Source organism: Rhinolophus sinicus, chromosome 4, assembly GCF_057876585.1.
Source record: "Rhinolophus sinicus isolate RSI-liver-muscle chromosome 4, RSI-T2T, whole genome shotgun sequence".
Classification (NCBI taxonomy): Eukaryota; Metazoa; Chordata; class Mammalia; order Chiroptera; family Rhinolophidae; genus Rhinolophus; species Rhinolophus sinicus.
Window position 1 is genome coordinate 77,972,940 of NC_142504.1, and position 24,776 is coordinate 77,997,715.

The 24,776-nt window shown below is 45.7% G+C and overlaps 1 protein-coding gene across 1 annotated transcript in view; it reads right to left on the minus strand.

Annotated features, from left to right (window-relative positions):
* NPC1 (NPC intracellular cholesterol transporter 1) overlaps nt 1–23,809 on the minus strand; it is a 53,786-nt gene extending 29,977 nt beyond the window's left edge. Inside the window, exons 1-4 of the mRNA XM_019741198.3 lie at nt 23,623–23,809; nt 6,327–6,449; nt 5,270–5,376; nt 2,882–3,057 (exon numbers count right to left, since the gene is read on the minus strand). Of these exons, the coding sequence (XP_019596757.3) occupies nt 2,882–3,057; nt 5,270–5,376; nt 6,327–6,449; nt 23,623–23,679 (463 nt within the window). The 5' untranslated portion in view covers nt 23,680–23,809. The remainder of the gene's footprint in view (nt 1–2,881; nt 3,058–5,269; nt 5,377–6,326; nt 6,450–23,622) is intronic.
* Nucleotides 23,810–24,776: the final 967 nt, after the last annotated feature.

Below are 24,776 nucleotides of genomic sequence, written 5' to 3' on the forward strand. Positions count from 1 at the left end.
ATCCTCCCTTCCTTAAGGTAACCACAATCCTGAATTTGATGTTTCTTTTCGGTGCATGTTTGTGTACTTTTATGATATATTCTATCCATAAATATGTAGTATTGTTTAATAGAAACATACTACCTATATTCTGTAACTTATTTCAGTCAATATTAACTCGAATTCATACAGTTAATGTTTTAAGTATTCCATTTAGACTATCACTGTGCTCCAATATATTTATCCATTCTCTTCATTAGCATTAGGCTCTCTGATTTTTTATTTTTGTTTTTTTAAACAGAATTTATTATTTAGAGCAGTTTTGGGTTCACAGGGAACCAGAACAGAAAGCACGGAGTTCCCATATAACCCCTGCCTCCATACTAGGACAACCTCCCCACTATCAGTGGCACCGAAGTGGAACATTTGCTACAACTGATCAACCCACACTGACACATCACTATCTCCCAAAGTCCATAGTTCACAGCAGGGTTCACTCTAGGTGTTGTACATTCAATTTCTGGCGAATGTATAATGACATGTACCCACCATTATAGCACCAAACAATAGTTTCATGGCCCTAACAATCCTGTGCCCCTGCTAGTCACCCCTCTCTCCCCCCACCCTGGCAACCACTGCTCTTTCTGCTGTCTCCATAGTTTTGCCTTTTCCAGAATGTCACATAGTCAGAATCATACAGCATGGAGCCTTTTCAGATTGGCCTCATTCACTTAGTACTACAAATTTAAGATTCCTCTATGTCTTTTCATGGATTGCGAGCTCATTTCTTTTTAGTGCTGAGTAATATTCCACTGTCTGGATGTGCCAGAGTTTACCCATTCACCTACCGAAGGACATCGTGGTTACTTCCAAGTTTTGGCAATTATGGATAAAGCTGTTACAAACATCCCTGTGCAAGTTTTTGTGTGGACATAAGTTTTCGACTCTTCTGGGTAAATACCAAGGAACGTGATTGCTGGATCGTATGGTAAGAGTATACTTGATTTTCTAAGAAATTTCCAAACTGTTTCCCAAAGTAGCTGTACTATTGTGCATTCTTGCCAGCATGAATGAGAGTTTCTGTGGCTCTACGTGCTCGCCAGCCTTTGGTGTCGTCAGTGTTTTGGATTTTGGCCATTCTAATAGGCGTGTGTAGTAGTATCTCACTGTTTTTTTAATTTGGATTCTCTAAAGACATACGATATTGAGCCTCTTTTCATATGCTTATTTGCCATTCATGTATCTTCTTTGGTAAGGTGTCTGTTCAGGTCTTTTGTCCATTTTTCAATCAGGTTGTTCTCTTTCTTATTGTTGAGTTTTAAGGGTTCTTCATATATCTTGGGTAACAGCCCTTTATGAAACACGTCTTTTGCCAATATTTTCTCCCCAGCTGTGCTTGTCTTCTCATTCTCTTGATGCCTTCAATTTTTTATGATCACAGAAATGCTACAACAAATATTCTTAGATGGTTCTCCGTTTACATGCATTACTAGTTTCTCTAAGGCAGGAATCTGTGAGTGGAATTTCTGTGATGAAGGGATATTTACTTTCAACTTTACTACAAAATTAGTTTTCCCATAGTTTTCAAACACTCGCCCCAATTTATGGTCACCAGAGGTGCCGTGTATTAGCATTCCTACTGTTCTACATCCTCACCAATATTTGGAATTGACTAATTGTTTAACTTCTGCCAATCTCATGTGTGAAATGGTAGCTCTCTGCTTTAATCTGCATTTCACTGATTGCTCTAGAGACTAACCGTTTATATTTATTATATAAACTGTTTCACTTACGGTTTCTGCTTTTCCTTTCTTGTCTAGAACCCTTCATCCTTGCCTTAAAGTCATCAACACCTTCTATATTTACTTCTAAAAATTTCTATTAGGATTTTGCATCTATGCATTTTTAGTATGATATGCAAAAATAAAAATTAGATGAATAATCATTTTTTTTACTCCATTGATCAACCAGCCACCTTTTCCTTAATGATCTGTAACAACATGCCTGTTGCATGGTATCAGCTTCTCACATGCATGGCTCTGTTTCTAGACAGAAGGATCTCTCTCTAGTAAGTAGGCTGTCTTTTGGCAGCTTTATTCCCAGGTATCTTACTTTTTGTTGCTTTTGTGAATGGAACCTTTTTCCATTATATTTTTAATTGATTATTAGAGTTAAATTTGTATGTTGCTCTTATAGTCAACAACTTGGCTGAATTCTTATTCTCTTATTTTACAGATTTCTCTTGGGCACATTATTCAGCTATGTCTAATCTGCTGCTTATCTTTCAGTCCATTTAAGTGACTATTCCTCATTAACAGATCCTAGTTGGTTCTATTTCTGTATGTTCATTCTTTTTACCTAGTGTCTTATTATTTCAGAATTCTTTCATTTCAATGATTTTTCGACAAACATTACATGGTGTTTTTCAGATTGTGCTATGATTTCTACTTGTTGGGGTACCCTTCCTCATGTCTATCATACCTGCATACTTTCCCTGTGGCAATCTGTTTCTTCAGTCAAAATCTCTCCTCTGCCAATTAGTTCTACCCCCCCGACCCCCTCTCTTCAGTCTTGTAGTAATTCATGAAGTTACACAATTCATGTCCATTAGAACCACAGTTCAATGGTTTCTAAAATGTACAAAAGTAAACTTGTACATACTAAAAATTTCCATGTGGGAGCTTATAGTTAGGAAGGAGTTAAAGCAAATTTCTTCTTTAAGGAGATTGTTTCATAGGCTGTAGTTCAAGTCCTAGAATACAAGCAAAGCAACAACTTGCATTTCATGGCCAATGGAGCTAAAAATTGTCCTTTTCACACAGCTGACAGGACAACAAAAAGGAACAACTTGATCCACTGTCCTGATACCAATTGTAAAAGGAATAATTACAAGTTTACTTACCATTGGCAAAACTTTCTCCAACATAGTATTGTAATTCTTTTACATTTGTTTTCGTCAGGTTTGTAACAGGATCAACATAATCTTCAGTTACTGTAACATTCAAAAACTCACTTTGTCGAGGGCTACATGTCAGCTCGCAAAACAGGTTCATTAGGTTATAAAAACAGGAAGGACATCTAAGGAAAAAGTAAACTATATGTTGTATGATCTCAAAACAGGGCCAGAAAACAGATAATATAAGACAGACAAAGAATATTTAAAATTTACTGTAAAGTGACAGATGAATTGCCATGAGGACATATTAAACCCAGCAATTGTAAACTTAAAACCTCATGTTAAAATAAAGACACCTCTTTAAACATTGCCCTAATTACTACATTTATGTTATTTGGATGTAGTTTCAAAAGAAGAGAAAAAAATTCTGCACTTAAAATTTGAGAAATGTTTTCTTTGTCTTGAATAACAGGACTTAGAAGTATAATGGGAACAATCCTGAGTAAGAAAAAAAAAAGGGGGAAAAGGAGATTTACATAATAGAATATTCATCTTATAACCTACTGAAGGGCTCTCTTCCAGCCCCAGATAACCTCTCAGCCCTCTCTAAATACAAGAGGATTTCCTGTGACTTGAAAAGAAAAAAAGAACAGAAGGGTGGTCTCTGGCAGCATGTTTCAGCAGCACACGGGTTTTCAAGAGAACCACAAGCTGTCTGCTGTCCTCCAGTTCAAAGTCTAAGCTCCTCATGTTGACCAGTTATGTGCCAAAACAAATTCTCCCTTTGTTTTGGTTCACTGTTCTCTGCAAAAGCTATTGCTTCATTAGACTTGCATTCTTGCAACACAACCAATCAGGACTGCTCTCTACTCTGATCCCATCCAGGTGAGCACACAAGACAAAACAAGGAAGGTGTGGTCCCAGCTTCAATGCCTTTGGTGCAGGGAAGGGGTAGACGCACACACTGACTCTCTTTCAGGAGCCTTGAGATTTACTGTTACAAAAACAGTAACAATTATACCATTTATAGCAAAAACCACTCTTGGGATGCACAGTTTTCTATCACTTTCCATGAATTACAAACGTCTTTCCATGTTACTAATCTCCACAGACACCGATTTTGACAGCTGCGTAATATTCCATATATCAGCTTCTCAATATTTGCTATTATAAAGCTTTGGTGTCTCTGACAACATGGGGAAAACTTGGTTATCTTTTGATGTTTATGTCCATAATGCCACTCCTAGAGCAGGTGCTAAAGAATGTATTGTGTCTGAATGGTGGCTCTAACCTGGCTCCATCAACATCCACTAGCCTTCCACAGGATATGCTGGCCCAGTTAGATTCTCCACTTTTTGATCTATTATTATATTGTATGTCATCCTGAAAAAACAATTTAGGGTTGGTTTTCCATTCTGTATTGTCGATTTAAACTTCTGGAAAGAAGCACGGTTTCCAACTTGTGGACGCCAACTTGTGTTCTGTTACCTGCAGTGATATGGGCAGTAATACCTGCACAGAGAGGCACTTCCTCTCATCATATGTCCTTCCCATCCACCTTTGTCAGGGTGTCTTAAGTGTGAAAAATTTAAAAGATATCACAATGTGCTGTTCACAGACCACCACTAGCTTGTTTTCTTTTTTGTTTTTTGGTGTGTTTTTTTCACATTCCAGAAAAGCTGTGAAGCGTAGAGAACAACGTCTATTATGTAAGCCCTTTCACTGTCCGGGTCACAGAGGACAGACTGGAGAGCAGACTGATTTTGACAACACAAGGCAACTATGCCAGAACAATCTTGCTAACAGTTACCAAAGGCCAGTTCTACCAAGGACTGGGAGTCTAGCACATCATGTCACTATAGCAAGAGAGATCCATGTGCCAACCAGGGGAGGCGAGGAGAGAGAGGTGACAGAGGACTGTATGGATGAGGGTCTTGGGTCAGTGACCTGTGCGGAACCACCAGGATCCTATCCTCCCCACGGTGCACAGAGGCTCAAGTGTGAAAGGATCCAGTGCAGATAGCCTTTGGGGTGAAGAAATCTCAGAGGAAAACCAAGTATCAACTCTGAACGTAAATAAGAAGAGAACTAGGCCTGGTAATTATGACTTTATCAGAAATTATTCATCATTTCTGAGAAGTCCTAAGATTGCTTTCTTAACATAAAACAAAATTTTTAAAGGAAATCAGAATGTCACTGGTTAACAAGTACAGTAAATCCTCACTTAATGTCATCAGTAGGTTCTGCAACTTTAAGTGAAAGCAAACAAAATGAAACCAATTTTCCAATGGCATCTCATCAACATTACAATGAAACGATGTTGAACGAGATGACATTATTTGAGGACCTGCTGAAGCTAAAATCCATTTTTTGTTTGCCTGGCGGTCACCCTACCTGGACAGAAACTGTAGTGGCAGCTGCAGGTTGTCTTTCAGTGTCTGAAGCTGCTGAACATCACAACAAAGACTGACATTGTCAAAGAAGAATCCTGGACAGAGCTCCTTTAGGGTGAGAAAGCATGGCCATCAGACTAGCATAGTTAAATAAGGACAAACATTCCGCAATATAATAATTAATTCACATAACCCTTTTTAGGCACACCAGGTGAAGACACATATTTGCAAGGTTCTTGCAGAATTCTTTTCAAAGGCTATCAATTTACTATTTATAAACTAGGAATAGACAAAAATAGAGATAATAGAGACATTTCAAACTTTTTTCTTATTTGGAAGCTCACTCTCTTTCCTTGACAATCATTTTACCTCTTCTTGGGTTTTCTTTAAGTTTAACCAGGATGCTATTTGCTGTGTATTTCCATTAGTCACTCCAGGGAAAGTCGATGCCCTTAAATAATTCTGATGAAAGGAGCAAGGAAGTCTAGGACACCTGCTACCATGTCAACTCGATTTTAGATTACTTAAGCCTCTAAAACGAGTCGTTTCATTTTGGTTTTACCAGTTCTTTTATAACATCTGTGTGTACCAGAGATGGTAAAAGAGACAACAGAAAATAGCATCCTGGTAGCAGCGTGAGTACACAGGCTTTCAGTGGAAAACAGAGGAATCACTAAAATGAACAGAGGACAAAAGATTCATAGCCAGTTAGCAGCCTCGTCCATTCAAGGCCTGAATTCTAGGAACCAAAAAAAGCTAACTTCTGACATATTTTGATGAGGCAGCAAAGAACAACATCTGAGGTACCAAGTTCAGTCCCTAAATAGGTCCCGCTAAAGGGAAACGTTTTGAGAAAAGCATAAAGTCAGCCCCAGAAAAACTAAGCCTCTGGAGTTATGTTATCTTCTCTATCATCCCGTGCTACAGAGAAGTTTGGGATGGGATTGAAGCCTATTGATTTCACCTCCACCCCCACCCCACAATAATATTTAAGATATAATTACAGAGGATCTCTAATTAACTTTTTATACTCTCAATGCCCAAGATAATGAACTTACCTGCACTAAATCATACCCGTTCTTTGGCAATGGTTTTGGTGCTCCAGAGTATTTGCAATTGTACCTCTTATCTCCAGAGGCAATTCCGCACTCTCCATACCAAACACAGGACTGTGAAAACACCTGCAGAAAGTCAACACAAAACTCAGTCATCAGGCCTCAAGGGTAAATTTCAACAGCAAAAAGTACCCACTCAAACACCATTACAGAACCTTCCAAAGTTACCTGCAAAATGAGATTAACAGCAAGAGATACTGGTTAGTTTAACATTTTGAAAAATATTAATTAGAATAGACCAAATGCCCCAAAGGGACTTGTCCAATAAATCAGTGAAGTAGGTAATAGAAACTACTTATTTACATGATTCTGATTTCCTGCTAGTTTATTTGTTCATAAGAAGAAGCTATAGTTCCATGCAAGAATCACTAAGAATCCGTGTTGAGGAAAGGAAGCCAGATAAAATAGTATGTGAGTTTGTGATTACTCAGGCTCTATTTTGGCACATCTGATACGGAACTGTATGAGCTCCACTCAATGAAAGAACATTTCCATATGTATTTAGGTTAATTAACAGCAGCACAGCATGACTAACACGAGGAACAAAACCACAAACATCAATAAACCTTAAGTAAGAAGCAGCAGCAAGAATAAACACCTGTCCTCAAGATAAGTACACAGCAAGGCACGTGCTAATTTTAAGGAACATCACCTCATCATTTTTAAAAGAAAAATTTAAAACCTCTTACGTAACAATTTCTCAAGAGCCACTCATTGCCCATGTGAGAATCACAAGGCTGTCAGAGACTTCAGAAGGGGAGGAGGGTGCACTGTGAATCATTGTGTCACCATAGCCACTGAGCTCTGCCAAGCTGACCAGGGTCACCGGCTTGCACAGGCTTGCAACCATCTATCCCCTAGGGAAAGACGATAATGAGAAGCAACCGTGGCTCCTAAGATACCTGGTGGAAAGCCATTAAAAAAAAAAAAAGACTATATGCAACAGAGTGAATTCTCTCCGGTGGCGGTGGCACATGACCCACACATACGCAAGGAGCTAAGTAGACTGTCTTGGTCCCCAGCATTGAGATACAAATCCCACAACAGGCCCTGAAACCCTAAAAACATGAAAGAAACAACAGGCAGGAGGTTGGGGAGTATATGCGGGGGGACTCTACAGGGTCAATATGATTTGTCTCTGAATTCATTCGTCAGATATTTTAAAACAGAAATTACAACTTACCCCTCTCTTGAGTCATTAAAAGTCATATGTTTAGGCCATAAGAGAAGAAAATTACACAAATGAGGAACTGACAAGTTTTCAACAATGCCACATACCAAACCTTTGATAAGAAGTTGCATAAAAATTTACATTTTTATGTAAAAAGAATCACAATTATTTCCATAAACCCAGCAATTCTAGGGAAATTCCATAAATCCAGCAATTCCAAAACTCTGGGTTTCCAACTAAAAGGTCATTATCCATTTACTGAAGTTTGGAAAGGCAAAAAAAAAAAAAAAAAACCTGACCAGCAATAACTGCTGATATGAGCTGTCATTTAAATACAAAGAACCCCTCCCTCGAGCTCTCAGAATTCTGAAAGACCAACTGGGCAAGCAGGTCTGGGCCTTGGGGTTGGGGAGGGCACTCTGGCCTGTCACCTACGGGAGGGGCAGAAACCTAGTAAACAAACCACAACCACGAGTCTGGCGTGACTAACAAGATGAGTGTTTGCTGTCTAAGTTCTCCTTTCTCAGCACTCAGTGCTATAAAAGAAAGATGACTCAATGCTGTTTGGTTTCTATTCACAAAGATCACCCTTTATAATCTATATCTTTTGTCTCAAAGCAAAGTAGTTTCCACCCATCTGGTAGAAGAGAGGTGGGGCAGAGGGGAGGCGTGGAGGCCAGGAGTCCTGGCCACTGATCCTCAGAACTCATGAGGCTCTTAACAAACGTGCTTGTTGGGGCCCATCACAGCTGGAGCAGGTGCCGAACCAAGCTGAGCATATTTCCTGCCTGTGAACTGTAGCTCATAACCTCGGCTTATCTCACAGGTTTGGTGTGAAGAACTAATGAGGGAATATACATGGAAGTACGCAGCAAACTACTATAAAGCACTAGACCATCAAATATAAGGAATTATTATTAACGTTTGGGACCTCAGCAAAGAGCTTCCCAAGACCTGAAGAAAATGAAATACCTGAGGTTTACTTGGGGCCAGGAAAATTGGGCTTGACTCAATGCTCTTAGGTTTGCTTCCAAAACTCATCCTGCCTCAAGTAGCAGCCCAAAGCCAGTGAGGCTCAAAGCACTTACAAGCCACTTACTGTGTGCTAGGCATGGTTTGAATTGCTCTTCATATATTAACCCAATGACTCCTTACAACAAACTGATGAGGGGGAACTATTATTGTACCCACTTCACAGATGAGGAAATGAGGCACAGAGAAGCTAAATAACTTGTTCAACAGTGGCAAAGCCAGAATTCAAACCAGAACATTCTACTAGTTCCAGGAAACAGAGTCTTAATAAAATATAATCTACTGCCTATTTCAGGCCCTCACTCTAGCATTACACCCCTTCCCCCGCCCTTGTACAAGGCACACACGTGTGTGGATGTCCTCATGCAGCTGCACCGGGCAGGATGAGGCCTTGTTCCCACCTCAGAGCTCTCTCTCCCTTCACTCCCCTTCCTCTTACCTCCAGCTGAAAAATGAGAGCCAGTCTCCGTCACTTCCAGGCCTGGCTAGTGCAGCATTCCCAAACCTCCCCGAGGGACCTCCTCTCTCACATTTTCAACCTTGTCTCTTAGTTGGTACTTGCACCTGATCCTACCTATGAACGCTGCTCCGATTTCATTCTCGGTTTTAAACCACCCAAACTCCTCTCCAGCTGTACTTCCAACTACCTGCGCAACAACCCCAGGTGGTCAAAAGGTAACTAATCTTTCCTCCAAAGCCTCCTCTACTGCCAATCCCTCTTCACCAGGGTTTAAAGCCTAGGCACCTGTAATGCAGGGTCTCTGGTTTCGCTCTCGGTGGGTGGACACAGAATATGGTGAGGCCGAAAAGGAACACCCACGGAGCCATGGGTAGGGGGAATCATACCACTATTCTCCCTGACGGCTAAGTTGCAGATATAGGAAGAAGGCTCCACACGATCCGCAATCCATCATCCACTTCTCTGCCAACCAATTTGCCAGCGTAGCCACAGCAGTTATATTAGTGGCTAATGGCTAACCGGTAATAGCTGATGGCCAACTAGTCACAGCTGATGGTGATCTACTACCTGAGCCAGCACCTTTCCACGTGAGGCCGAGAGCCTGGAAACTGCTCTCTGGGACCCTGTCCCTACACTCCACCCCTTCAGGGTCTCGCCTCACACTCCACGCAACCAGTGTCCTTCGTGAGGGACCCTGTGCAAGGAACCCAGACCACGAGAAAAAAGTTCTAGTTCAGTTCAAGAAATGTCCCAGGGGTATCCCCCGATGTCTACTTATACAGCCGTTGCCACCTGGAGTGGCGAATTTTCCGCGGCAACATGGGGCTGAACTAGTGGGCAGTTCCGTGCCGGTCTGACCAGATGACTAATGCGCCACATCAGTAAAAGTGTGGGCCCAACCCACTATTGTATTAGCCCATAGGCACCTATGGGCGGAAAGAAATAGCAGTCATAGGAACCAACAATGGCAAATTCCTTCCATCCCGGAGGATACACGCTAGCTTTTTGTCCTGGGAAAGGAGGGTCGCTGCCACTGGCACCTTTCCCGGTTTGTGGTACCAGACCTTTATGGCGGGGCTTGGGGTCCCTTGCATAGTTTCAACATGTAGCAGAACAGGAGGCCCATAATAGGCCACATCAGTGACAGGGGCCCGTTCATAGCGAGAGCACATATGTTCCCTGCAAAATCGTCCTGGTATCGGGACCTCCGTATACTACAGTCACTTGCGGAAGCCACTCGGCCACCACCCCTGGCATCACTTACAAATCATGAGTCAAACCGGCCCCCCATGGGTCTATCAGGCCCAACCATCAACAATGGGGGCTTTTGACCTGCCAGGGCCAAGTCCATTGCTGTCATTCCACTGCTTTCAAGCATGTGGGTGCTGGCAGCAAAATGTTTCCATTTCTGCCATAGCCTGGCTTTAACAGAGTCTCACTGGTGATAACTTGTAATTGAATGGGAGCGGCCGTTTGATGTAGCAGAGCTTCTACTGGTGCGGGCACTCCCTTCTGTGGTCTCTCATTCAGGATTCTCAAGACATCCCACAGACGCGAGGCCCAGTCACGTGTCGTGGGAGGGTGTTTTGACACCCGGAGACCTTGCTTCAAAAGGCCATTGTAGTGTTCAATCATGCCAGCTGCTTGTGGATTGTACGGGATATGAAACAACCATTATAGGTCCATCCTGGCAGCCCAGCGCTGCACTTCTTGCCCTGTAAAATGGGTATCCCTGTCACTTTCAATGACTTGGGGGCACGCATAGAGAGCACACAGCCATGTAAGAGTGACCACTGTATGCCGCTGATCCACAGCCGGACACAGCCAAGCAAACATCAACCCCGTAGCAGTGTCCACTGCTGTAAACGCGTATATCACATTGCAGGCCTTAGGCAGGGGTCCAATGTAATCCACTTGCCAGTGAGTGAAGGGCACCCTCCCTCACGTAATCCGCTGTATCTCCCAGGGGAGCCTCCGCCTTTGGGGGCTGTCCTGGGCACAGACGGCACAGTCATAGCAGGCATCTGCTATCTCCTGCCATTTCAAAGGCAGACCCCAGCGTCTGCTCACCTGCCACATGGTTCGGCTTACAGCGTGCTGCAATTTCCTATGCAGCCAATGGGCCACATCAGTGGCAGGAGCCCGTTCTAACCATCGTACCCGTGTTAGGGTGTCTGCTTCATCATTACCTGGGGACACTAAGGGGAGTGACCTGTGACATGCATTAGGGTCACCTCCTTTCTCTGCCCTAGGGCCCGGAGGTCCTACCACATGGCTTGACCCCACAGTGGACGGTGTCCTACTAACCAGTTTTGGTGTTTCCATATAGGGAGCCACAACGTTAGGCCCCGGAACACTGCCCAGCTATCAGTACAAATAACTAGGGGCCCGGCCTCGTGGCTGATTACCATCCACACAGCCTGTAGCTCAGCCCACTGGCTGCTCTGGCCTGTCCCAGTATCAAACCAAATGGTATCTGTTTTGGGCTGCACACCAATAGCTGTCCAAATGGCTGCAGCCCCTTGGCTAGAACCATCGGTAAACCAGGCATCCTCAGGTACTGGGGGCTGTTTTTGTCTGTAGGGCGAGGACTCCAAGTCCTCCCCTCTAGGCAGAGCGCTTGGCTCAGCCTGGGCTACAAGCTCCACAGGCCCCAGGACCTGTTGTAGCTCTCTGCTCAAAGGGCTTGAACTAAGGGTGCTACGTTGTTCCAAGTAAGCACCTCACTTGGTGAGGGTGGTGGTCTGTGCCACCTCTGTTTTGGGTCCCTGAGTCCATGTACAGACCCACCGCTGGACGGGATAGGTTGTTCAAACCAACACCCGTGCCGTTCCTGTGATGGCTTCTTTGGCCACTAGGGCTGCATACACAGCAGCGAGCTGTTCCTCTATTAGAGAGTAGTGGACCTCCGCTCCTTTCCATAATCGGGACCAAAATCCCACTGGCGACTGGAGACGCTCCTGCCATTGCCAGAGGCCCCAAGCATACCCCTCTTGGGTTATGTGAACATCAAGTTCAAATGGGCGACTAGGGTCTACTGCTTGCAGAGCCTGCGCCTGCTGCACTGTATGTTTTTTGGCAACAAAGTTTCGCTCTATAGACTCTGTCCAATCCCATGAGGCCCCCTTTTTTATCATGTTATACAGCGGCCTTGCCATTTGCGCTAAATGGGGTATAAACACCCGCCAATACCCCCGCAGACCCAAATACATCTGCAGTTGGGAGACCTTAGTCGGCAGGGGAAAGGCTTGTATCTTACCAATAATCGCCTTAGGTATGACCTTTGTCTTACCCGACCACACAACACCCAAAAACTTGACGGATAAGCCAGGGCCTTGGACCTTTTCCTCATTCACCGCCCAGCCGCGTGACTTTGGGTGGCGGAGAAGAGAGGGAGCTGCTTGCTCTAAATCTAAAAGAGAATCAGATGTTAGTAAAATGGATGAAACAAGGCCACAGAGGATGGGTGATCCCACTGTGCCAAATGCTGGGCCACGAGCCCGTGGCAGATAGTGGGGCTGTGCAAGTATCCTTGCGGAAGGACTTGAAAAGTCCACTACCGCCCGTCCCAAGTAAAAGCAAACTGCTCTTAACACTCGGGTGCACTGTCAATGGAGAAAAAAGCATTGGCCAAGTCCACTACATAGTGATACGTTCCCAGGCGGACAGTCAGACGATCCATTAAATCATGAATTGAAGGCACTGCAGCGTGCAAGGGTGGCGTCACCTTATTTAACTCCCTATAGTCCACAGTCATTCGCTAGGTTCCATCTGGCTTCTTGACAGGCCACACTGGGGAGTTAAAGGGACTGTGCGTTGGCCTCACAATATGTGCCTTCTCCAATTCCAATATTGTACGACCAATCTCCTCCTGCCCTCCTGACAGGCAGTACTGTCGCACTGTAACCACGCGCCAGGGCTGTGGCAACACTTGAGGAGGGTGGTGAGCATGCCCATGTCTCACCGCTTTCACCACCCGGATCCGGAGACGGAACTCTCCTACCGACGTCTGTAAGCTGAGGCCATGTAGCACGTTCACCCCTAGAATATACTCTGGAACAGGGAAGACATAAATATTGTAGGTATGAGGGGGAAGCCTTCCTATACCCAGTGGTAAGGAAACGGCTTTTACAGTCACAGTCTTTCCCCAGTAGCCATCAACACAGATTGCTGGTCCAGGGAACAGTTCTGGGTTCCCATAAACGAGACTGCAGTCTGCGTCAGTGTCAACTAGGGCTAAATCCCTCTGCACATTAGAAGGGGGCCAATGTATGGACAGTTCCATGTGGGGCCTCCGGTCCCTGCTCGTCCCCTCTGACCGGGTACCTTGGCCCCACCCCTAATCAAGCTGAAAGGAGTCGGCCTCAAGTGGCCACATGAAGTCCTGCAGGGACAGGGGTTGCGCTTTCCCAGACTTCTCCTTTAGGCTTCTCCGGAATTGCTGTTCCGGACGCAACTGTTTCCAAAGTTCCAACAAGAGTGCATTGGGTTGTCGGTCTATTTTTTCCTGATCAACACCTGCTGCCACGAGATCATGCCACATCTCCGTGCATGTTACTTTCTGAGGCCTGCAACCTCACCCCCTTACTTCTGACTTGGGGTTCCAGGCCTTGACTTCTCAAACCTCATGTCTTAACTTCCTTTGCGCCGGCTTTCAACATCCCCTAGGGTGGCCATGGCAGTTGTAACTTCATGGATCCATCGCCTCACATAGGGTATAAGAATGGCAACCAAGGATCCAAAAGCACTCGCAGGTGCAGTATCCAAAACCAGATCTCTCATGCTGGCAGTAAAAAGCTCGTCATCTGGGCCCTGCATGTTAAGGTTGAAAATAGCACGTCTCATACCCATTTCACAGATGATTTGAGTAAGTTCCATGTATGACTGCCATTGACTCACAGTGTCTGGCAGCTCGCCAGCCTGTCCCCATACTATGTGTACCGCAGTAGTGAGCCACGCCATTAGAGAATGGTTGCCCTGGTCATGCGCCAACCTATGGCAGTTCTGTAACCTTTGTCGCAGGGACGGATGCACTGTCACGAAAGCTAGCTTTTCCATCTCGCCTGGGGAGCAGAGAATGTTGTCTGCTCCCTCATCCCATAAACGTAGTAGCCAAGCCGAGACTGGCTCTCCAGGGCTCTGTCTGTACCGCCTCCCCAGCTCCTGCAACTCAGGGGGAGTGTATGGGGTGTAGGTCGTGAACTCAGTCACAGCTGGGTTGCCGGCAGCAACGCCCCCGAGACCCAAATGTTGCTCATGCTTCACCTTTTGCTGCACGATGGGCCAGGCATGGGGGTGGGGAGCTACATCGCTTCCACTCGTGATGTCCGCCTCTGCCTCAGCGTCTCCATCGTGGAGCACCTCCTCTAACTGGCGGACCTGAGCTTCCAGCACCTCCCACCAGGGCTGCTGGTCCAGCAACTAAGCTGCTTCAGCAGGCGCTTCCTCCGTGTTACGACACAACGCAGTGAGGAACATCCAGCCCACACGGCCGGCTGAGCTTCTCGCCTTCTCCAGCAACTGCTCAGTTAAAACCTTCAGGGCCCTCTCCACGCTGGCTGGAGAGCCATCCACGTCTTCCCACCCCTCCACGGGGGTCTAACTCCTGAGAACAGTGGCCACTAGGCACCACACACTGTGTGGGGGCCACACGTCCTCCTGCTCAGGGTCAGACATCATTCTTACGTGGCCAGAATCCTGCTTGCCATGCCAGGTATCCGAGTGGGTAGTGGCCCCCATGTAAGATGTCTGCAACTCTAGGAGCCTACGGCAGCAGCAGACTACCAAAAGGCAGGTAACACTTGCTATGGTTAAGAGGATGGTATGCCATCGGAGGCTCGAGAGAACCACCAATTTACGGAGGGGTCATGTTTTTCCCAGGCAGATCGTGTTTCCTGTTCCCCAAGCTGGTTGAGACCCTGCTTGCTGCGCCAAGTGTAATGCAGGGTCTCTGGTCCCGCTCTCAGCGGGTGGACACAGAATATGGTGAGGCTGAAAAGGAACACCAATGGAGCCATGGATAGGGGGTTCATACCACTATATTCTCCCTGGCGGCTGGATTGGAGAAACAGGAAGCAGGATTCACATGATCCGCAATCCGCCGTCCACTTCTCTGCCAATCAACTTGCCAGCGTAGCCACGGCAGTTATATTAGTGACTAACGGCTAACCGGTTACAGCGGATGGCCATCTTATTACAGCTGATGGTGATCTAATAACCGAGCCAGCACCTTTCCACATGAGGCCAAGAGCCTGGAAACTGCTCTCTGGGACTCTGTCCCTATAGCACCTTTCTGACCAACCTCAGGGCGTGACTCCTGGGGCAGTCTCCTGAGCCCCTGCCTCTGCCACCCCTTTGCTGCTGAGCCCACAGCCATCCTTTGTCCATCTCAGCACCTCCCATCCAGACGTTGGCAATGTCTCCCGGACACAGAGGCCACTTGGCTCTTCCCGAGCCACAGCTGCAAGGTTTTCTGGTGCTCAGAAACCTACACCCGCCCTTCCCACTGCCTGTGAGCCAAGCTCCAGATGCCTCACCTGGCTCTGCTGCACACTCCGTCTCCCACCCTTCCTTCCTTTCTGTCCCACACTAAGTGGGACTTGCCTGCCTCTGCACAGTTCACGCCAGTCCGGCCTCCCTCCCCTACACCCTGCGCTACCAGTCAAGGCCACTCTCCAACTTTCACCTCCCCCATGCGCCTGACCCACCCAAGCACAGCCCAGCACCCAGACAATGGCTAAGTGTGCCTGTTAGCTCCCTTAGTTCTCACATCTGTGAGGCTGGTACTACAATAACACCATTTTACAGAGGAGGAGACTGAGGGTTACACAGGTAAAGTGACTTACCTGAGACCATACCTAAGAAATGGCAGAGCCAGACCCTACCTGAGGCTTGACTGGTTCAGAAGTCAGAGCTCTTCCTCCTCATACTGCATTAAGGGTCACTCCTTAATGGACCACTGGCTGGCATGCTCGTCTCTGTGCCCCCCAAGAACCCCGCTGGCATCTGGGCGACTGGATTCTCAGTCTCCAAGTCACCACAGAACAGCGGGAGGTCAGGCCTTATCAACGAAGAGGACAGACGCACCTTAAGATCCCTGGACTGTCAGGGCAGCACATGCTGACGTGACCAACGTACGCTGTACAATCAAGGGCTCACATACGGGCGACTCACCTCCTTTCTAAGCTAAGCACTTGAGAACAGAAGCAAAGCGGCTGAACGTTACCTTTCCTCTGATTCAAGAACACCTGGTGCTGATTTCACATCAATAATATTCACTGGGGGAAGGAAGTATTATGCCCAATACCAACATAAGACCCATCGATGTTTGAGGTCTGCCTGAGCCAAAAGTGCACCTGATCAAACAGGAGCTCAGTTCTGGAGGTGGATGGTGGTGATGGCTGTACAAAAATGTGATGTACTTAATGTCACTGAACTGTACACTTAAAAATGGTCCATTTCATGTTATGCGTATTCTACCACCAAGCCACACATGAGCTCAGATGTCCTTCACCATGTAAGAGAAAAGCCCAGTGGCAAGGACAGGACAGAGCAGTTCTTAGTTATCGGTCTGAGATTAAACAGAAGAGCGACTGTCAGTTCACAAAGATCAAAGACTGTGGGTCTGAGTGTCACTTGACACACCTAGAATCTCTAATAATAGGTCTTGTTAAAGCTCCACTTAAGTAATGGGGTAAGTCCAAAGAATGATAACAGTTCTTCACAGTTCATCTTGTGGTCAGTGACCAGTCTTACAGAGCTATTCATAATCACCAGCACTATCTTATTTAAGCATTTAAAAATTTTGCCAATTCCTAAAATGTTAAAAGTAAATGATTGGTTTTATTTTAATTACGAAATCAATATCCATTCACCACGAATACAGGCATACCTCGTTTTATTGCCCTTCACAGGTGTTGTGTTTTTTAAAGGTTGAAGGCAAGATCTCCCACCAGCAAAGGATTACAACTCACTTTATTGCAATACTCACCTTATTGCAGGGGTCTGGCACCACACCTGCAATACGTCCTAGGTATGCCTGTGTCCAAACAGCACAGGCGTATAGGAAATAATACTGAAATCGCGTCCCCATCCCGCACGCCAGTTCTCAGCTATAATCAGCACTAACTTACTAGATCTAGGTCCTCTAGGTTTTAATTCCTCCCCACAGGCAAAGCTGCAGAGATGTACACACACAAACACATACAAATGAAGTAACTTTTAAACAGCTTTTTCACAAATAAACCTCGACTACCCTGCACAGTCGGCTTCTGGCTCTACCGACCTGCGCTTCACGGCATCTACTCAGGTCTCCAGGCCGGACTCCAGGCTTGTCTCCAGCCCCACTGTTTTCTCCACAGGTTTCAGTCCAACCCATCCTGGAACGTCCTCCCTCTTACAAGCCTCACCCAAGACTCCTTGGCTCACCTGAATTTAACTCTGAGTCCTTTCCCCTGGTTGCAGGCCAGGTGCTCCCTGGACCAGGTGAGCTGCGCTGGGCAGAGGCAGGTCAGCCCCAGGCAGCACTGGCCAGGGTTCAGGGCACTCATCCTCACTGCATAAGTCAGTAGGTGTTCTGTGCCCAGAGCTCTGGTGAGTGTCATCTTTGTCCTAAGGGTGGATACACTTTTCCTTAAAGGGCCAAATACTGTATTGAATATTGTAGGCTTGTGGGCCATAGGTCTCTGTGGTAAATACTCAGCTCCGCCTGTTGTAGCTCAAGAGGAAGCACAGACAACTGGTAAGTGACGGGCCTGTGTGTGTCCCAGGAAAGCCTTATGCACAGCAACGGGCTCTGGACAGGCCATAATTTGCTGGATCCTGTCCTAGGATCAAGCAGAATTTATACTTATGAGAATTGCGAAGTTGTATATGTGGGGAGAGATTGCACGAATATTTTCTTGCTTTTGTCTTGACTCCCTCGTAAGACCATAAAATCATAAAAGGCAGAGCCAGATGTTATACTTCTTCGAAATTCCCTAGGGTACCTCATTCAGTGTTCACTGATTCAGAAACCAACAAAATTCACAATGAGTTAAAGGAGCTCAACTAGATTATGTAAAATGTTCAGATATGATAACTGCTGGTTGTTTTAGCTTTAACTCAGAATTCAGTAGTTACAAGGCTAGACCATCTCACTTTGAAAGGTTAGGTCATATGGGTATTTCACAACATGCTCCAGAGTTTAATTATTGGGTATATGACCGGATAGGAAAGTCTCTTTCAATAAAGTAATAGTTTAGGCAAGGCTACAAAAACAATGCCCTTTCTGCTGTATGTCAGCAACTATAGCAATTGGTAAACAGAGTCTAACAGAGACCTATACGAAAGCACATCTTGTCACATGGAGAAGCTCCGAATATCAGTGACAGAATCCCATACTCCAGGTGCCTTTAGAAAATCCTGATGAATGAAGTATTAACTAACTCATATTCAAATGCTCACTGAACGGCAACCGCGTGACAGGCACAAAGTTAAGTGATTTCTTCCTCATTGCCTCATTTATTTCTCAGACACCGTATTGCAGCATTTTATAGGTAAGGTCATGAAGGCTCTGAGCAGATTCTCTGAGGTCACACAACTCATCGGTGACAAAACCAGTAATGAGAATCGAGATTCTGAGACCAAGTTAAGCATTCTCCATCCTTTCCCTCATCCCCACCCCACCCCCAGCTGCTGCACTGTTCAAACTCCAGCTCCGTTTGTACACAAGACAAATCCTCAGGTTTTCACAATGCTCCAGAGATGGGCTGTCCCCTCCGCTATGTGTCCCTCTTTCTACACAAACCTGCCCACCTGTAGAAATGAGTACCATTTACAACTTTTTAAGTACATCTCTAAGCAGCTGTCAGATCACGACTCACTTCCTCAGTATAACCGACTGTCCTCAACTTCCAGCCTGTACTCAGCCATCCCATCGCAGGCGGAGTGCAGGGCTGGGTCCCCGCACCTCTGTCACTGTCCTAGATGGGGAAAGCTTGTGGCAGAACCTGGAGACACACCCAGCTCTAGCTCCAGGGAAAGGAGGGAGAAGCCTCTGTCGGGAGCAGAGGCGCTGGCCTGGCCAGTCAGGACAACCCAGGACGGGGTGGAGGGAGAGGCATGGAGCAAGCTGTCCAGACAGTAAGCTGCCTGCTGTCTCCTTTGGAGTCAGGCAGGCAGATGAAACAAATATGACAGGTCTGGCCTGACTTCTATTGATGGAAATGTCTGGAACTCTGTTTTACAGCCAACTGAGGGTGAACATGTCCATGGAACAAAGGATAATATGTGTGAGCACCAGGCACACCTACGGATGGGTGTTTAAGTTATATATTTTTAGAGTTAGAAGGGCTCAGCTCGTCTTCACTTTACAGATAACCCTACTAGCTTGCAGTTTTTTTAAGTGACTCACCCAAGGTCATACTACCAGTTAGTATTAGACATTTCTGAGCTCTAATACCCACAAGTTTGAAAACTAATCCAAGTCACAAGACGAAAACAAAACTATGGAAGTAGATGGGAGTGTATACTGTCTGCAGGTTTCTTCCAGTGTGGCAAGTGAATAATGAGCCAGGCCAGCAGGCTGAATTTCTCCCTTATTTACCACTGGCTTTCAAAGAAACCATACTGAAGCTAGAAACGTGCCTTCAATGATATGTCTTACTGGCCAAGTGGAACAGCTACTGAACACCCACTCAACTTAGTTTGCTAAATAGCAATAAACTGACAGCAATATTTTGAATTTGAGTAACTTAGAGCACAGAAGAGTGTCTCAAGCCCCCAGTCTGCCATTTACTAGCTATGTGACCTTAGGACAAATTGGAGCCTAAAACAGGAAAAACGAATGACATCACACCTATCTTAAAGGGTGTTCTGCGAGATTAAAACAAGATCAGATGTGTCCTAGCAATGAAAGTACCATGCAAAAATTAGGTAACTCTTTTTTCTTTAGTTTCTTGTAAACTAGAATGTCAATTTTAAACAACGTTATTGAGATCATTTACATCCATAAAATTCACCCTTTTCAAGTATACCAGTTTTTAGTTAACAATTACGTAATTTCCTCCCTATTTTCTCCACTTTTCCTCTTATCCATTAAGGTCAGCTCCATTATCCTTCAAAGGTCAGCTCAGAAATGGATTCCCCATAACATTTTGTCCTCACTTTTATTAGAGCACACTTTGCATTGTAATTTTTAAAATATATTCTCCCTTCCTCCTATCAACTATGAGTAAGACAGGGACAGAAACTACTAACATTTACATATCACTTTACAGTTTGTAGACTCCTTTCTATATAGGTTACTGTTTTGATCTACTTTTATATCCTACACTGTGTACCTAGCAACCACTTTATATTTATGAAATTAGTGAATGACAATATTTTAAGATCTTCTGTGGCCTTAAGGGGCAGTAATAAGGTGAACAAATTTTAAAGCTTCCCTCTCAAATTTCCCAAGAGCACACTAGCATCAGAGAGGTGGCTTTTTGTTTGTTTGTTTTACTTTCCTTGCCAAAGCAAATATTCCAAAGACAAAGAGGAATAGTCCAAGCAAAGAAAAACTTGTTGGGCCACTGATTTGGTCACTGATTTTCACCCAGATACTGCAAATCCAATTCTGATCTCCACTAGCCTCTGAATCCCTCCCTCATCTTACCCCCTTACCTGAACCCATAAAAGCCCAATGATTTGGTGATTCAAAAGAATAAAAGAGTCCTGGCCATGTTGGAGATGGTAAAATACAGTTCTTGCCGTCAAGGAGCCTGCAATCTAGTAGTTCAATTCCAACAATATTTCTCTATCTTTACACAAGCACCCTAAGAAGTAGGCATAGCTGTTCACCTGATTTTACAGAGGAGGAGACTGAGACTCCAGGGGATTACTGACTTACCCGAGATCACTCTTGGTCAGAGGAAGAATCAAGCAGGACCCATACCCAGGCCTTTTAACTCAAAGTCTTTGGCCAGGGAGGAAACACTGCTGAAGTTTCAACAAAGATTTAGAACTTCAGAGGGAAGGCATTCGAGTTGGGAGAACAGGATAAAAATGTCACGGATGATGGAGCATTTGAACTGGGCCTTGGAAGACAGGCCTGGTTTTGATAGCAAATAGTTTATTTGGCTGGAGAGCTGATGCCCTTCACAGAACTGTGGGTGAAAGGGCTGAAAGGGGCACCTGGGATCAGATTAGAGATGGTCTGATGCAGGCTTCCGCAGTAGGTAATGTGTCATCCTTAAAACACAATGAAAAACATCCCTTTTAGGAGGAGTTGAGGGTGGAGAAGGGTTACCCCGGAAAGAAAGATCATACTGTTTTCATGACCAGAGGAGTCTTTGTTCCTGGTAATATGACAAACACTGAAGGAATACAAAGACCTATTCAGCAAGTGGTTTTCTGCCCACTCATTAAAATAAAAAACCTACTTTCCCTTGACTATTGATGTTAATAGGATATCTGATTTACAGCATCAATCAAGGAGTAGGAGAGACTGGGCAAGACTACCCACATTTTGATCCATTTTCAGATGGTTACTCTTTAACGCTCTCAGGCCAGGAGATTAAGCCATTCCCAATCTCAGAAAATGGCTTAATTCCTACGCAGGCCTCACTATGTTCCAAGTTCCTCAACAAAAAGCTTATAAAAATTAGTCAGGAGATATATATATTATTTCTCAAAATTGCACACATTAGTTGGATGATGACAGGTTTTTTTAAAAAAAACACGCAGTCTAGTAATATTATTTCATCATCTGTAAAAATTTTAAATTAAGAAAAGCAAAAATCCCTCCAAAATGTATTTTAGACCTCACAGAGCACAGTTAGTCTGTAATTCAGTGACAGAACTTTATTAGTGCTCACCCTGAACCCAGAGGAGCTATCATTGGTAAGAATTCTAAAAGCAGGTACCTTCCCCCCAATCTGTTCAGGTTTTCTGGAAACCTCTGCAGACTTGAGGGAGTTAAACTGTAAATTAACAAGAGGAGTTTTTCCAGTTAAGCTTTACAGACCTGTCCAAGACTTCCAGGCAGTTTGCAAGAGACTTGTGACCAACCTCTGACCTATCCCAAAAGTCCTAGGAGGAGAGGCATTCATTGGCCATCAATCAGCTGGATACCGTCTCCAGGTAAAAGGATGTCAGAGATAAGTGACAGCTACTTCACAATGTGAAGCCTGCCAGAGACCTTGACTCAAGGGAAACTGAACAGCTATATTTTCTTTAAGGCACATAACTGCTACAATTTCTTGAGTATTTACTACAGCGATGAGGTCTCTCTATATATCATGTTCCTTAATAACCCTAATAATCCGATGAGGTACTGTTTTTCTTCAGAAAAAAACTGAGGCTTGAAAAAGTAATGTCCCCAAAGCCACAGAGCTAGTGAGTGGTCTACCTGCTGACCCCATGCCCAACGGTGTCCCTGAAACGTGCTTTCCTCTGCCTCCCCTCCCAGCCAAGCACTTGCTCTTCCACAAGCCCGCACTGCTGGGGATTCCCGCCGCCCCCTCCACCCCCCCCCCCGCCCCCACAAACCGCCAACACGCACATACTGAAGGAGGGAGGCACAGCTCTTCTCCTATCTCTTGGGCCCTTAATATACAGAAGTTTAAGGAGAGGTTTCCTAGATGTTTTCTAGCGAGGGGAAAACCTTTAATCTGCCTTTCCCTGTGATTCACTACCTCCTCATTGCCGACACGCCTACAAGGGAGCACAAGGGCACAGGATTCCCAGAGCTCACTCTTTCATCCTGATCTGGTTTAATTAGTACTATATCCTTAGACATCCATCCTGACCTCAACCCACCTAAGTTTGCAAAGAGAAACCTGTAGACACACAAATGCAGTGAGGTGCTCACGTCCAAGGCTACTAAACCAAAAAAAAAAAGAAAAAAAAAAAAGCTAGACCAGGGAGTCAGGCTTAATCCTGGGGCGAGCTAGTAGCTAGTATTGTGACAAGGGGGAAGTCAATTACCCCCCTCCCCAACCACACCCACGTGGCTTCAGTTTCCAAAGATGTGAAAGGGAGTTGATAACAAGCAACTTGGACTCTTTAGAAGACCAAGCTGACTTACGAAAAGTTGGTAAGACTATTCCACTTTGGTGCTTGACGAATTGCTCCCTTCCTTTACCTCCCCTTCCACTTTCATCTTTCGGGGAGGCGAAAATAAATACAGTGGTAGAATCTTCTAAACAAATTTATACAGAATTCGTGTGTATGTGACAGAATTAAGAAAAAACAAGGTTAAATAAGATCCCTATCGCTCTCTACCCACTTTTCTCTTTCCCTTTGATTCCACATCCAAAAATTCAAAAATTAGGTGACTACAGCTGACATGAGCTCAAAACAGGCCAAACCAGGAGCTCCCACTTGTCACCTTCTTCCAGACCACAGGGAAAAGTGCGTGGCCTTAGAAAAAAACCAGGGAGGTGGGGAGAACTCCAGAGACTCCACCGTTAGACCAACTTCCGCGGGACCGACTAGACCTGCGCCCCCTCGGGGGCCAGGGCATCTGACCCGCTGCACGGCCTGCAGCCCTGCGCGACTCGCGGTCCCGCCACGTCCTCCACAGCCCACCCGGGTCCCCGGCGACCACTCACCTGTGCCAGACACAACAACAACAGGAGGAGACTCAGGGCCGGGCCGCGCGCACTCATGCTGCCGCGGCGCTGGGCTGCGGACTAGGCGGAGGATACGCTCGCTCGAACTGACTCGGCTGCGATCGGTGTCACTGGCTCTCTTAGGACCCAGCGCCCGCGGACAGAAAGAGCAAGCGCCAGCGGCAGCGAGCTGCGCGCGCAGGTTAGGAAGGAGAAGGCGTCGTCAGCTCCTCCCTCCTCTAGGCGGTGCCGCTCCTGGGCCTACCAGAGCCGGTTCTGAAGCCAGGCCTCCCGGGGAGGGCGGGACAGGGGCGGGGCCTAGGCCTGTATGGGGCGGGGCGGGGCCGGACTCGTCGGTGCCACAGCCACCTCCCGAGGGCTGGCCTCCGGACTTTTTCCTCCCTGAGGCCCCTGGGGGCCCAGCGTGGGGCCAAGGGCTCCCAGACCAGGGCAGCAGAACTTTTGGAATCCAGGCTGGGAGAATATTTCTGGAGTTGTACCAACAGTGTGTGTTTTTCATGCTTTAAGCTCGTTTCTTCCTTTCTTCGGTTGGAGATGGTTTTTAGCAAAAGGGAGTGCTTGGACGCGGTTTTCCCAAAGTGAGACCCTATTTGCGGAATACGTATTTATTTAGGCCCGATTAGCACCCCGAGCAAGTTCTCCCAAACCCAGTCACCCAAGCCCGGGATGGTGTCGCGCAATGGCCTTTACCATGTTGTGATCCGAGAGCGCGAGGGGCGGAGCGCAGCGGTCGCGATGCAGGAGTCACCCAATCACGGTTATCGTCCGCCCTGCACACTTTCAGAAAAGCGCTAGCACCACACCACACCATCTACTGGTGGTGCCAAGCATGGCAGGGAACCCGCGGAGAGTTAGTAAGATGGGACCAATCCATTTTTTAAATTTTAGGTGAAGTCAAGTAACACAATGATAAAGAAGAGTTGTTTTTTTTGCCTTGCTTCTTCTTATTACTATAATATTTTTTTGGTCTTGCACTTATTTTTTTCTATGCATTTCCTGGTAATATTTCTCCTCACATTTCAATTATTGAGACCACTCATAAGCATCAGTCATTTCTATTTTGAAGGTAAGGAAATGGAAGTAAGGATCTCTTCTCCCCACAGTGGATGCCAACATAAAATGAAAAGACTAAA